At 42.6% G+C, this 14,631-nt stretch overlaps 1 protein-coding gene across 1 annotated transcript in view; it reads left to right on the top strand.

The window, feature by feature from the left end:
* Positions 1–14,631, top strand: part of cnot1 (CCR4-NOT transcription complex, subunit 1) — a gene marked incomplete at its 5' end in the record, with an annotated part of 51,391 nt that overhangs the window by 17,775 nt on the left and 18,985 nt on the right. Inside the window, 9 exon segments of the mRNA XM_014023956.1 lie at positions 1,213–1,381; positions 2,644–2,770; positions 3,052–3,162; positions 12,251–12,421; positions 12,870–12,997; positions 13,235–13,475; positions 13,594–13,713; positions 13,947–14,069; positions 14,191–14,342. Of these exon segments, the coding sequence (XP_013879410.1) occupies positions 1,213–1,381; positions 2,644–2,770; positions 3,052–3,162; positions 12,251–12,421; positions 12,870–12,997; positions 13,235–13,475; positions 13,594–13,713; positions 13,947–14,069; positions 14,191–14,342 (1,342 nt within the window).

Here is a 14,631-nt window from a genome sequence, read left to right as displayed (position 1 = left end):
CCTGACAACAGAGCTCAGTGTGGGATCTTTTTAAGAAAATGAAAGAGAAACCTGTGTAATATCTGCAGAGCAGAACTTACCTTCAACAGCAATTATTTTTAGTTAGCATATAGCTAAAATCTAACCATGGTTATATAATAGCAGCTGTATACTGGTGTGATGAGCTCTATGTTTTATATTCAATTAACGTTTGATCTGATTAGTCGACTAATTGAAAAATATAATCAGTGATTAATTGACTAAAAATAATGGTTTGTGGCAGCCATTAGGTGAACAGATATATGTTGAGCAGGTGTCCCTGATGATGCACACACAATTTGGTTCAGATCGGATCATGTATGTGTAATTTAGAGCTAACAGTGCAAACGACGAGGCATCAGCATTCATCACTCTGCCACACCCACACCGTCCCTCCACCAGTCAGTGTGTAGAGAAGCAAGCAGCATGTGATGTCAGCACATTCAAAGCTGGAGGGGGAGTTTGCTCAGATACATGCGCAAGAAAAGAGACTAATTGACAACTTTGATCCAAAATGGCCGACTTCCTGTAGGGATTAGACCAGGACTTCATGAGACTTTTTCATGTCCTCCTGAGGCCTTACACGTGTACTAAATTTTATGGTTCCAAGTCCAAGCATGGCTTGGGGCTAATTTTTGTAATAATTGTAGGGGGTGCTGTGGAGTTATTAGGCCACGCCCCCCAAAACTGGACTGCATTGCTGTAGTGGGGTGGATTCAGATCAACCTTAGTGAATTTGGTGCAGATTGGCTGAAACATGAGGAACTTAGAGGCAAGTGTATGTCAACAGCATGATGTCTGATTGACTGCACTGCCATGACCTCGCCTTTCATCTAGTGTGTGTGTGCTTAAAAACAAGTGACATCATCTCATCTGTGTTCTGACAGTTTGTTGTTGGTTAGGTCAGCAGGGTCAGAGATGGAGCTGTTCAAGAAAAAAAGTCACTTTCTGTTGTCAGGGGGTGGGGCTTTGATGATGTCATGTCACATGGTATGGTTGGGCATGCAACATGGATGACTCATACCAAGTTTAGTGTATTTTAGCCTTTCTGTGTGGACGTTAGAGCTTTCTGAAATTATCACAGACAGAGAGCATTCGAAGTTCCCCGCCTCGGTGACGGGGGGCAATAAGGGGGTGAGGTGGGGTGAGTCTTGTTCTGGGAAAATAAATTTGTTTGTATGTGCTGGGTTTTAGATTTCCCCCAGGAGCGCTGCCCTGTGGTGCTCGCACCACTGCTGTACCCTGAAAAACGGGACATTCTCATGGACAGGATCCTGCCAGACTCGGGGGAGTTAGCAAAGACCATCATGGAGAGTTCTCTTGCAGACTTCATCCAAGAAGTTGGCTATGGCTTCTGTGCTAGGTGAGTTCTCTGAAGCTGCACTTATGTCAACCTGAATCTCATTTTGGAAAGTTGTCTGCAGTATGAAAGATGTAATGTCAGTGAATCATGTTATCTTCTGATGAAGAGCATTTCTTTACTAATCCGTACTAAACTGAGTGCTGTGTTGTAACTATGAACCAAAATGCTTGACCTTAAAGGTCCACCCCAAAGAAAGGATGACTCTGTCTCAAAACAAATTTGAATAAATGGCAACAAAGTGGGCAGTACCAAGAGGCACTGAGGGGCGTGGCCTAAAGTGTGGGGATGAGTGAGGAGGTGTTGTTAGGATGAGAGAGTGTGACAGCTAGCTTAATGTGACAAGCTAACAATTCTGATTGTTCTAAGCAAACAATGTTCTGTAGAAAGTAAAGTTTCATGACATACAGGTCAGCTCAGTCTGTGACAGGGCAACATTCAGGAAACGTCACATGGAAAAATGCTCCTCTACGTCACAGAGCAGAGTCTCTCTGATTGGTTGATGCACCGCATCGAGCAGCAAAAAATCTGATTTTTCAACTCCAGCATTGGCTTCTTTGGACACGCTGCGCGCACGTCAAACACTCAAACTGCACCTACCGCTTCGAGCCGTGACCCGCATCCACCGTAGACTTTGGGTAAACCTGACGCTCCTGCTGCTGTGTGAACCCAGCTAAAGGTTGGGTTTAGCGATACAGAAGCCTGGTGCTGCTGAAGCTGTTTGTGTACAAATGATGACCAAACAAAAACTGCCCTAAATGTTACTGGACCTGAGTTAGCAGCTACATGAAAAAGTTACAATTGAAATCCTCTTTTACAGAGCCCATTAAGCTTGTAGCCATGGCCTCTTTTTTATTTATTTTTTTTATTTTTTTAGAAAACACAGACCCCACTTAGTGAGGTTTGCCCTGTTGTGATCCAAGTTTTGAAACAAAAGTACAAGAATTGCTTAGAGGTCATTGAAAAGATTTAAAGAAACAGTCTCCAAACCCATAAAGCCTGTGAACAGGAGGCTCCAAAGACTCAAAAGTTCAATACAAGCTAAGATTTAAGAAGTTTAAAATGTCCTGATGCATCTCAGTAATCGAGGTAGAAAAAATCAAAAAGAAAATATAAATAGGTCCTCTGGATGGCTTCTTCTTCTTGGACGAGAGACAAAACGTTTCACTTGCACAAATACATTATAGTATAAGCACATTGGAGTTTTTGTGTGTTATAATGTATTTGTATATGTAACTAATGGGTGGTTTTGTTCTTTTCTCCAGTCTGGATGAATGCAGAAACATAATCATCCAATATGGGGTGAGAGAGGTGACAGCCAGTCAGGTAGCCAGGGTCCTGGGAATGATGGCTCGGACCCACTCAGGTCTATCTGATGGTATCCCACTGCAGGTAAGACATGACCTTACTGAGCAGCCACCAGCTAGACAAAATGTTTAAACCACCTTTTGTTACTTGAATAACTTCACATGTTCTACCACTGACCATGAGCTTCAGAGAAAACCCAGCTTTTCTTTCTCTCTATTGGAAACACAATATAAAGAAATAAGGGCTGTATAAAGAGTTCAGCACAATAAAGGGTTATGCTAGCAGTATGCAGACATGCAGCTCATTGACTTGTGGAGCCATCACATCAGTGTATGTTTTAAATGTATTTGGGTTTTCTTCCACAGTCCATCTCTGCTCCAGGAAGTGGTATCTGGAGCGATGGTAAGGATAAGAATGATGGTTCCCAGGCCCACACCTGGAATGTTGAGGTTCTTATCGACGTCGTCAAAGAAGTGGTACGTAAATTATTTGTTTCTCAGGGTTAACTTTTAATTTTAACACTAACAACAATGCTTTGAGTGACTTCAATATATTTGAATATTTTTTAAATTAAAAATGTCATTTGAACATTTCAGGAAGACCAACCATCTACATTTTAACAATGAAGTAACATTTTGTTAAGCTGTATGACTATCACAGTCAGTGGTGTCCAATCCTGGTTCTGGAGGACCACTATCCTGCATGTTTTACTTGTTTTTCTGTCCAACACAGCTGATACAATGACTGAATTGCCTCTTCAAGTTCTGCAGAAGCTCTTTTCATCAATCAGGTGTGTTAGAGTGAAGAACCGTTAAATCCTGCAGGATAGTGGCCCTCCAGGACCAGGGTTGGACACCCATGATCTATGGCCCTGTTTACTCGATGCGTTTTTTTCAGTGAAACCAGAGCTTTTCTGCCAAGGTCGGCTGTTTGTGTATATGATAACAGCCCTTGTTCTCTTTTCTGCTCTCAGAGTGATTTGTTTTGTGGCGGGGCAACACACACACACCAAAGCAGAGTGTTTTTGTGCTATCAAGCCCCTTTTAGTATGAAGGAGCAAAACTACCAACATCCGAGGTCTGAAGGAACATTGTTAAATTCACCAGTTTAGACTTAATCAGGGTTTCCAGAGAAATAAACCATTTTTATGCCCCCTAATTTTCAGCGCACCTTTTCACCACAATTCACGTGATCTTGCAACACATTCGTTCAGCACATATTTTTATTTTGTTTATTTAGAAATTTATTCATTTCATTTGTAACACAAAATAACAAAGAATAAAAAACATGCAATCAAAATTATATCAAATAAAATGAAAAGCGGCAGAAGAAGAATAAATCTTATAATATCTGCCCCTTTTTTATACCCAAAATATGTTAAAAAGAAAAGTAAATTCAACAAAAATCAAAACAACTGAAAACACACAAAAACAAACAAAATTTAAAACACCAACTCAAACAACAATTTGCATGAATTCACTTGTACTTCTCCATATTTCTTCAGAATACTAGATTTTATTATTCTCCAATATACACAAAGATCTGTCATGTTTAACCTCATCTTCCAGGCTGTTCCATAATATTATTCCCTGGATTAAAGTGGATCACTCCTTCAGGCTCGTACGAACCCAGGGTTTCACAAACATTTAAATTCCCTTAAGATAATAACAGCTCTGTCTTTTAACAAAATTTACTTGAATGTTGGAAGGTAACACACCTTTATGAGCTCTGTACATTAATAGCAAAATATAATCCACCAAATCACAGAATTTTAATCATTTCAATTCATGAAACAATATATTAGATGGATGGCTGTAATTTCTTCTAGTAATAATTCTTATAGCTCTTTTCTGTAAAATAAAAATAGGATTTGTGAAAGTTTTGCAAGCTTTACCCCAGACTTCAACACAGTAAATTAAATGTGGAACAATTATAGCGTTATACAACATAAACAGTGATTTATCATTGAACAGTTCTCTTGCTTTGTACAGGACACCAATAGATTTGGATATTTTTGTTTTTAAACAATTTATATGATTTTTCCATGTCAGTTTTTCATCAATAATGACACCTAGAAACTTCACTGACTCTACAGATCTACATCATCAATTTTATGAAACATCTACAGTTCTCTTACTGTTACTGAAAATCAAATAATTTGTCTTATCCAAGTTTAATCATTATTTAGTTGAAACATCTTTGTATTTTCACAAATTCTGTCTGTACCATCTCCATCATTTCTTCTATATCTTTACTGGAACAAACGAATGTTGTATCATCAGCAAATAGAACACACCCAAAAGTCCAGACACATTGACCAAATCATTCATATACAAAGTAAATAACTTTGGTCCGAGAATGGAACCCTCCACATGAGATGTTACAAAACTTTAGGTTACTTAACATAACCCCGGTTCTTTGATAACAGAGTGAGGTGTTTCACTATGGGAAACGCTCCTGTGTGACCATCTACGGAAGCTCCAATGACATTACATCTGTCTGAGACAGACAGGTTGAGCCGTGCTCAGGGCTCCGCCTCCCCTAATATATCATGGTCAACCGACCCCTCCCAACTCATTCTGGAACAGTTTATTTCCGTGTCCATGCAAGAAGGGAAGTGTTGGTGAAACACCTCACTCTGTTATCAAAGAACCGGGGTTACGTTAAGTAACCTAAAGTTCTTTTTCTAACTTCATTCAGTGTTTCACTATGAAAGCTATAGCTCGCTCCCGTATGGCATGAAAGCCCCGAAGCCCGCAGCTTCCCAGAATTTCATCCCCGCCAATGGGAGGTCCCACAATGGAACCAGAGGCCTAGAAAATGGCCGCTTACGTCGTGCCCCCTTCATGAAGCGACACACTAGAGGATGCTGACCAACAGATTTGTTGTTAAATCCAATGTAACAAGCAGAAATTGCTGCTAGATAAACTTTGGTGGAAAAAGCTTTGCCTTTTTCCAGCAGGTTCTGTAGGAAACAGAACATCCACAATAGAGCACTGAAAAGGAATAGCGTGCCTCTCTCCACACCATTTCTCAAAAACTTGCCACTTACCACTGTAAAGATAGTGAGTAGAGGAGGCCCTTGCACTTTGAATTGTGTCAACAACCTTCGGAGGGAGGCCAGCCTCTTCTAAATTCCACCTTTCACCAGCCAGGCCTAGTGAACCATGCGATCTGGGTGAGGGTGATATATTTCTCCCCTGGCTTGGGACAGGAGGTCCCTGTGAATGGGGAGAGGCCACAGTTCTCCTGACAGCATCTGAACAATTTCTGCCACCCAGGGCTTGGATGGCCACCATGGGGTGACCAAAATTAAAGACCGGCCCTGTTCTCTGCTCATTGTGGAAGAAATCAGGCTGAGAGGTGGGAAAGCATACAGCAGCGTGTCTGGCCACGGGTGGGCCAGTGCGTCCATCCCCAATGGAGCATCTGCGTCTGACAGGGAGAAGAACCGAGGACAGTGGGTATTTTCCCATGAGGCGAAGAGGTCTACGTCGGCCCTGCCGAACCTGAGCCAGATCTGCTCCACCACCTGAGGATGGGGACGCCATTCCCCATACAGTGGGTTGCCCCTGGACAGGAGATCTGCTCCCTTGTTCAGGATCCCCGCCACATGGGTCGCCTGGACTGAGAGGAGCCTGGTGCTGCTCCATAAAATTAGATCCCGGGCCAGCTTGTGAAGCTGCAGTGATCGTGTTCCACCCTGACGATTTATGTAGGCTACCACTGTAGAGTTGTCTGTCTTCACTAAGACATGACGGTTCTTTAGATGGGGCAGAAAGTGCTTCAGTGCTAGAAAAACTGCCTGAAGCTCCAACACTTATGTGGAGACGTGACATTTTCTGTGACCACACCCCATTTACTACTCTGCCCATCATGGTTGCACCCCATCCTGTCAGGGATGCATCTGTTGTCATGGTGGCCCTGGATGTTACTGCACCCAGCTGCCCCCCTGTGGTAAATACCGCGGGGGTCCCTCCATGGCTGAAGAGCTGCCAGACATGCCTGTGAAACTTTCATCCTGCGATGTAAATGGCGACGGGAGCATAGTTTTAATGATACGACCCACCGCTGGAAATGTCTCATCATCAGAAGCCCCAGATTCACTACAGTGATTACTGAGGCCATCAGTCCAAGGAGACACAGGCAAAGCCTGAATGACATGGTTCTCCCCAGCTGAAAAGCCGCGACACACTGGGAGAAGGAAGTGATCCTCCTCTCTGACAGCGTCACTCGATATGAGAGAGAGTTTTTTTTTTGAGATCCAAATATTCTGTACATTGTCTGGGTATCAAGCAGCTTTTTGTCTGGTTTATTCTGAATCCCAGGTCTGATAAATGTTTTATTACAACCTGGGAATCGCTTATCGCCTGTTCCCGTGTTCGGGAACATATAAGGTAATCGTCTATGTAAAACAGGATTCTGATGCCCCGCGCCCTGAGCAGAGCCAGGGCAGCGTCCACACACTTGCTGAAAACCCGCGGTGCTAAAGAAAGCCCGAACGGGATGATTTGATACTCGTAGGCTGTGCCCCGAAAAGCAAACCTGAGATTTTCTGTATGGTGGATAAACAGAGATGTAAAAATAAGCATCCGCCAGATTGATTGTTATGAACCAATCCGCTGGACGGATAGAACGACAAAGTGTTTTGTGCATCAGCATTCTGAACGTGTATCTGCGTGTTTGTTTAACATACGCAGATCTAATTTAGGCCTGTGAAGCGAGAGGCCCTTCTGCGTCGCTGCAAAATGACGTCACTCCCGCACCGCAGCAGGGCCCCGTGCATCTTGGTGAAAGTGCACGGGCACCCTCTACTGGGCAAAGATTTTGATAGTTTTTTGTTTTTGTCTTTTGTTTTTTTGTGGGGTACATTCTGCCCTCGGCAACGTGCTTGGCTGCAGAAATACATTCTTTATTTTTATTTGCCCCTGAACAAAATGAGGCAAACTGGGGCACTGAAAAGTGTTTGACACTGAGCGAGTGCTGTGTGTGTGATGCACATTTAGTGCTTGGTGACACTGTATTTCCTGCCTCAAAAAATCCTCTCTTTGAACATGAGAGGGTTGAACAAACACACCTGCTGAACTTGAAGCTGCAGGAGTGTGAAAACTCTGGCAGAGAGGGAGTGTTCCTTCTACCAGCTTTCTCCTTTTCACTGGAGGAGAAAAAGGAGGTGTTAGGCTGTCCGATTCTTTTTGCCCTCCCCAGGGTGGGACGGATGCTTCTTAGCTGCCGCTGCAGCAAAGGAGTGTTTGCCCCACAGCCTTGGATTTTCTCCTTTGTTCTGCTTGGCTGGGTGACCCGCTGCCTCTCTGGGTGTGCTGGCAGCAGCCTGCCTCCCTCTTGCTGCTGCAGCAAATCCAGATCTGGGTCCCTGCACCACATGCGGATTCTGTTTGCGTTGCAGACAGAGGTTAAAAGCCTCACCCTCTTGTTTTCTGAGGGTGCTAGTCTCTCATCTTTTCCAGAGCAGGGCCAAAAATAACTTTGGTTGGGTCATAGGCTGTGTCCATGACCTCAGCCTTCTGAGAGTCCCCCAGGCCTGAGAGGTTCAGCCACAGGGCCCTTTCACCGGCGACAGCGAGCCCCATGACTCGCCCACTGCCTTGGACAGCTCCTCTGGATGAGAGCAAGATGAGATCATTCACAACACAAATTTCATCCCACAGAATAGGGTTAGGTGACCCTGAGTCCAGCTGGTGGCCCATCTCCTCCAAGATTTCAGCCTGAAATGCAGATAACAGTGTGACAGCATTAAGAGCACATACAGACTGACCTGCTAATGTGTACATTCTCTGATAAATCGACGCTGTGAGGCGGTCTGATTTAGATGGGAGGGAAATATTGGTGGATGCTGAAAGCGATCTGCGGTTAGGGCGAGGTGGTATGCCACTGAAGGCTCCACAGCTGGGGGTCTGGTCAGCCCCAGCTTATCCATTCCCTGGATTTCCAGCTTGGAGCAGCCCTTAGTGGGGAGCTTGCTCCTGAAGGGGCTCGACCAGTAACGGTTCGTTTCCTTTATACAAGCTGGAACAGCAGGTAAAAGCTGTTTAGCTGGTGTAGAAGCCGGTGGAAGCCTCTTACCATCATACAGATCCCTTTCAGTCCCCTCAGCATTCTGAGCTGCAGGCCACGGGATACCCAGTTTATTAGCCGCCCGTCTGCAAACCTCATACAGGTCAAAATCCGCAGGAGAAGCCGCACCAGCGCCGCTGGGAGGCCTAGACTTAGGAGCGGGGAAGGTTGAATCTTCCTCCTCCTCCTCCATGTCATGGAGATCCGAGTTAGCATCAACATCCACGTCCTCCTGACCCGCTTCGAGTTCTCCGCCGTCCGCCAGCTCTTCCAAAAGAGGAGGTAGGACCAAGGACTCGTCCTCCATCATGTCTGCCCAGCTCGTAGCTTGCGACTGATGGTCGACACCTGTAGCCGCTGTCGCGGACAGGCTCGGGTCCTGGCTGTTCGCCACTGCTACTCGCAGTCTCCTTTCCAGGATTTTCTCCGGTATGTTGGAGCAGTGCGAACATTCTTGTGGGTTCTCCAGTGACGCTTGCGCGTGTTTGGCGCCCATGCATGTGATGCACATTGGGTGAGGGTCCCTACCGGAGATGGAGGCTCCGCATGACGCGGGGCACGGTTGGGATACAACCTCCTTGGCTTTAGGTTCCGATCCCTTGGTGAGGGCGGGTTCTGTAGCTATGATGGACAGAGAGCTCGTCGTGACAGGTTAGCTACAGCGGGTAAAATAAGTATTGAACACGTCACCATTTTTCTCAGTAAATATATTACTAGAGGAGCTAATGACATGAAATATTCACCAGATGTTGGTAACAACCCAAGTGATCCATACATACAAAGAAATCAAACCATAAATGTCCAGAAATGAAGTTATTTGTAATAATGTGGAATGGCACAGGGAAAAAGTATTGAACACACTTACTGAAATGTATCTAATACTTTGTACAAAAGCCTTTGTTGTCAATGACAGCTTCAAGACGCCTCCTGTATGGAGAAACTAGTGGCATGCATTGCTCAGGTGTGATTTTGGCCCATTCTTCCACACAAACAGTCTTCAAATCTTGAAGGTTTCGTGGACCTCTTCTATGAACTCTGATCTTTAGTTCTTTCCATAGATTTTCTGTTGGATTCAGGTCAGGTGATTGGCTGGGCCATTCCAGCAGCTTTAGTTTCTTTCTCTGAAACCAACTGAGAGTTTCCTTGGCTTTGTGTTTGGGCTCATTGTCTTGCTGAAATGTCCAGCCACGTTTCATCTTCATCATCCTGGTAGATGGAAGCAGATTTTTATCAAGAATGTCTCTGTACATTTTTCCACTCATCCTTCCTTCAATTATTTGAAGTTTGCCAGTACCATATGCTGAAAAACAGGCCCACACCATGATGTTCCCACCTCCAAACTTCACTGTTGGTATGGTGTTTTTGGGCTGATGTGCAGTGCCATTTGACCTCCAAACATGATGTGTATTCTGGCATCCAAACAGTTCAATGTTGGTCTCATCTGACCAGACTATATTCTCCCAGTATTACACAGGCTTGTTTAAATGTTGTGCAGCAAACTTTAAAGGAGCTTCAACATGCTGTTTCTTCAGCAGTGGAGTCTTGCGTGGTGAGCGTGCATACAGGCCATGGTGGTTCAGTGCATTACTTATTATTGTTGCCTTAAAGCGGTCGCTGCTCCTGAATGTAACTAAAGATACTTCTCACAAAGTCTTACTCGGCACAAGTCCAAAGCTGTAGGAAAAACTGCGTTCTGCGACGTACTCCTTAACGGGACGCCTGGGAACTGTTTAGCTAGCTAACCTAGCTAGCCTGAAAGCGCTGAGGGAGCTTGTTGTATTTTTTCACGGGAAGAAAGCGAGAATGAGTTGGGAGGGGTCTGTTGACCGTGATATATTGGGGGGGCGGAGCCCTGAGCACGGCTCAACCTGTCTCTCTCAGACGTAATGTCATTGGAGCTTCCGTAGATGGTCACGCAGGAGCGTTTCCCATAGTGAAACACCGAACAAAGTTAGAAAAAGAACTCCGATTTTACATTATTTATTTGTACAAATTGTTTTCTATCTTCCAAATAACTAGATACCCACTGTAAATGTAGGTTCACTAACACCATATTTATTTAACTTTTAAAAAGACCACTATGGTTAATAGTATCAAACACTTTTTTAAAATTAACAAAAATATTGACACAGTACTGTTTTTGATCAACAGCAGTTGTTATATGTTCTATTAATTCAATGAGAGCCATCGATGTAGAATTTTTTGGTCTAAACCCAAACTGACTGTTACTTAATATATTCTGCTTATCAATGAATTGGTCCAATCTTATTGCAAATAATTTCTCCAAAATCTTTGAAAATTGTGGCATAAAGAATATTGGTCTGTAGTTGTTAAACACACGTTTTTCACCATTTTTTAAAAAGAGGAATTACCTTTGCTGTAATGGAAATATTTCATTAGGGCAGAAACACGTGAATAAAACAAAGTGAAACTGTGTGATTTGGTCGTCAAATGATTTAATAGAGTTGCATATATGCAGAGATAAGTGATAACTGGAGAGAGTGAATCAGACAGCCCTGTCAAGTCATCACTCCTTAGCTACAGACAGGAAATGCATTTTATACTTCTGGGCAGAGTCCGTGGACAGCAAATAAGAGCGTGCCAAATCCTAAAGAGATATCAAATAACCAATGACAGTAATACAAGTTACAAATGCAATATGAAATGAGAACAAGGTTGCAGGTATCAGATGTGGTCTTTAAGAATTATGAGAACAGATTATACAAATGTGGCAGTAATAAAAGAGATACAGAACATGTCAAGATAGCCTAGCAGTTAGGGAGGTTATTTAATATGTTTCCACCACATTTGCTATTTTCATGTTGTTTGGAAATATAGCAGTTGAAAATGGTTAATTACAGATGTATGTAAACAATCACATAATTCATTGTGTCTTTTACAAACATGTCCATGTCAACCCAGTCTTTTGATCTCTTGTCTGCAAGATTTTTAACAATATTCGTTATTTCTTCTTTGTCAGTTTCATAAAGAAAAACTATTAACACGACCTGTAACAGTGTGGTTCACATTTCTGTCTAGTTTTGGTATTTTAGATGCAAGACTTGGGCCAACATTCACAAAATAATGATTAAATCCATCTGCAGTTTCATTTTGATCATGAATTTCAATTTTATCCTTTACAAAGTTTTGTGGAATACCTGATTTTACGTCATGATTTTTCAAAAGACTATTCATTTGCCATGTTGCTCTTGTGTTACCATTATTTTTGTCTAATAACTTACTATAATACTCCTTCTTGTGCTTACATATGACTGTTTGGGTGAAAAGGTAGTACATTAAATTGACTGTACAGTAATTATTTCCTATCTGACAACCCTACCTGGCATGGAAACTACAGTGGATTCATGTAAAAGTTTGATACATAAGTAATGGCTTCTAAACCTCACAGATTACTAGAGAAACAGTTACTGTACCAGATTATCTAAAGGTTCTGATGTTTGACTGTCTGCTTTATTGACAACATCTTAGAATCCCAACTTGAACTTCAAAGAGGTGACGTATGAACTGGACCACCCAGGCTTTATAATCCGGGACAGTAAAGGCCTTCACATAGTGGTGTACAGTATCCAGAGAGGGCTGGGCCTGGAAGTCTTTCCTGTTGACCTCATCTATCGACCATGGAAACATGCTGAAGGACAGGTAAGTCTGTCTGACCTGTGCCTAACTCACATTAAGATGTTGGCATTTCGTTTACATTTCAAAACAAAAAATACTATGAGGCATTACCACGGAGTTGTGATATTTTTGTAGAAACTGTCAAATATCTTTGAGGTTTAGTTGTGTATTTTTATCCCGTAAAAGATGAGTGATGGTTTTTAACCTTTTTAAAAAATAATTGATTACATTTTGGAGTTAATCCATTTCAAGGTGGCTGTCACAGCTAGTACACATGGTGAGGTTGTAAATATGGCCCAAAATCTTGCCTTAAGTTATTTACAAGGTTTGACTAAAATGTCTATGAATCCTCAGTGAAGGATGATCTGAGTCTGAAACTTTGACATGGAGGGTGGTGAACAATATGCATTCCTTAAAGAGTCTTCAACCTTTAGTCTTTTCAAATGTCTAAAATAAACTTTGTTTTTTCCAGTTGTCATTTATTCAGCACTCCCTGATGAACCCAGATGTGTTCTGCTTTGCTGACTATCCTTGTCACACTGTGGCCATCGACATCCTCAAAGCCCCACCAGAAGATGATAACAGAGAGATTGCCACATGGTAAGGAAGCTCTGGAGCTCGACTCTCCTTTTTTATGAACCTTGTTTGAGGAATTCTGAATAAGATGGTTGATATTCTTAAGAAATAAGATGTCTTAAAGTCTGAAGAAACTGCAGATTGTCAGATTTAGGTTTTTGTGATGTCACAGGGAAAGTCTCCACCTAGTGGAGAGTCTTCTGAGACTCTGAGGTCAGCCAGTTCGAACACAAATCATTAAGGTTTTCTAACTTTTCACAGGAAAAGTCTCGACCTGGTGGAAAGCCTTCTGAGACTCTCTGAGGTGGGACAGTACGACCAGGTGAAGCAGCTTTTCAGCTTCCCCATCAAGCACTGCCCAGACATGTTGGTGCTGGCACTGCTGCAGATCTCCACATCCTGGCACACACTGCGCCATGAGCTCATCTCTACCCTAATGCCTATCTTCCTGGGCAACCATCCCAACTCTGCCATTATTCTGCACTATGCCTGGCATGGACAGGTGTGTGTCTGTTCTCATATTTTTGTTTGGATTCTTTCATACAGTTTTTGTCCAGTTCATCACCAAGCACCTGTTCTTCTTATACTATAACATGTTAATCTCCTCCTGCATTCAACAGGGCCAGTCTCCCTCCATTCGTCAGCTAATTATGCATTCAATGGCTGAGTGGTATATGAGAGGAGAGCAGTATGATCAGGCTAAGCTGTCTCGCATCCTGGATGTGGCCCAGGACTTAAAGGTTTATCTTCTGTGCAGTTTGTCTCTTTAAAATATAGATCAGTTTAGATGATTAAAAACAACTTTATAACCAGTAATGAATGAAGTCCAAATAACTGTAGCACTAGTTATCACTAAACAGACCCACATGGGGTCTCAGAATGGATAAAGGACAAAGTTTAGCAATGAATTTTATGAATTTGTTCCATCTGTTTTTCCTGGTGACAAATTAGTGAATATTTTCTTTTTTGTCAGTCTCTTTCTATGCTGCTGAATGGTACTCCATTTGCCTTTGTCATTGACCTCGCTGCACTTGCCTCTCGCCGTGAATACCTCAAACTTGATAAATGGCTGACAGACAAAATCAGAGAGCATGGGGTAAGTCTCTAAATTGGACTGAGTCCTCACCAGATGTCTTCTGGGTTAAGACAGTTGGGGTTTATTCACATTTTCTGAAGAATGTTTATGAAGTTTTGTGTTTTTTTTTTTTTTTTTGTAGGAGCCTTTTATCCAGGCCTGCGTGACATTCCTTAAGAGGCGCTGCCCGTCCATTATGGGGGGTCTGGCTCCGGACAAGGACCAGCCCAAAAGTGCCCAGCTGCCCCCAGAGACGTTAACCACCATGCTGACCTGTTTGAAGTCCTGTGCTGGGTGAGAAAATAAAATGCTCCCTTTCAAATAATTTACTCTACAATTATCTCACTGATTGATTGATTGATTCTCACTTAATCCAGAACAACAAAAACTGTTTTATTAAAAGCCTTTAAAGTACAGATTTTATTCCTTCTCTGTTTCACTGAGGTTTTGACTCTGTTCTTGTTGGCTTAAAATGAATGAACTTTATTAGTAGTGGAAAATTTTCTAAGGTAAAAAATCACGACTTTGAACACTTTTTTTAAAATCTGGTTTCATATTTTGTACATATTTATCTCATAATTTC

The sequence above is a fragment of the Austrofundulus limnaeus genome, unplaced genomic scaffold (assembly GCF_001266775.1).
Source record: "Austrofundulus limnaeus strain Quisiro unplaced genomic scaffold, Austrofundulus_limnaeus-1.0 Scaffold399, whole genome shotgun sequence".
NCBI classification, from domain to species: Eukaryota; Metazoa; Chordata; class Actinopteri; order Cyprinodontiformes; family Rivulidae; genus Austrofundulus; species Austrofundulus limnaeus.
The sequence above is the reverse complement of the archived record's forward strand: the minus strand, read 5'-3'. Positions and strand labels throughout refer to the sequence as shown.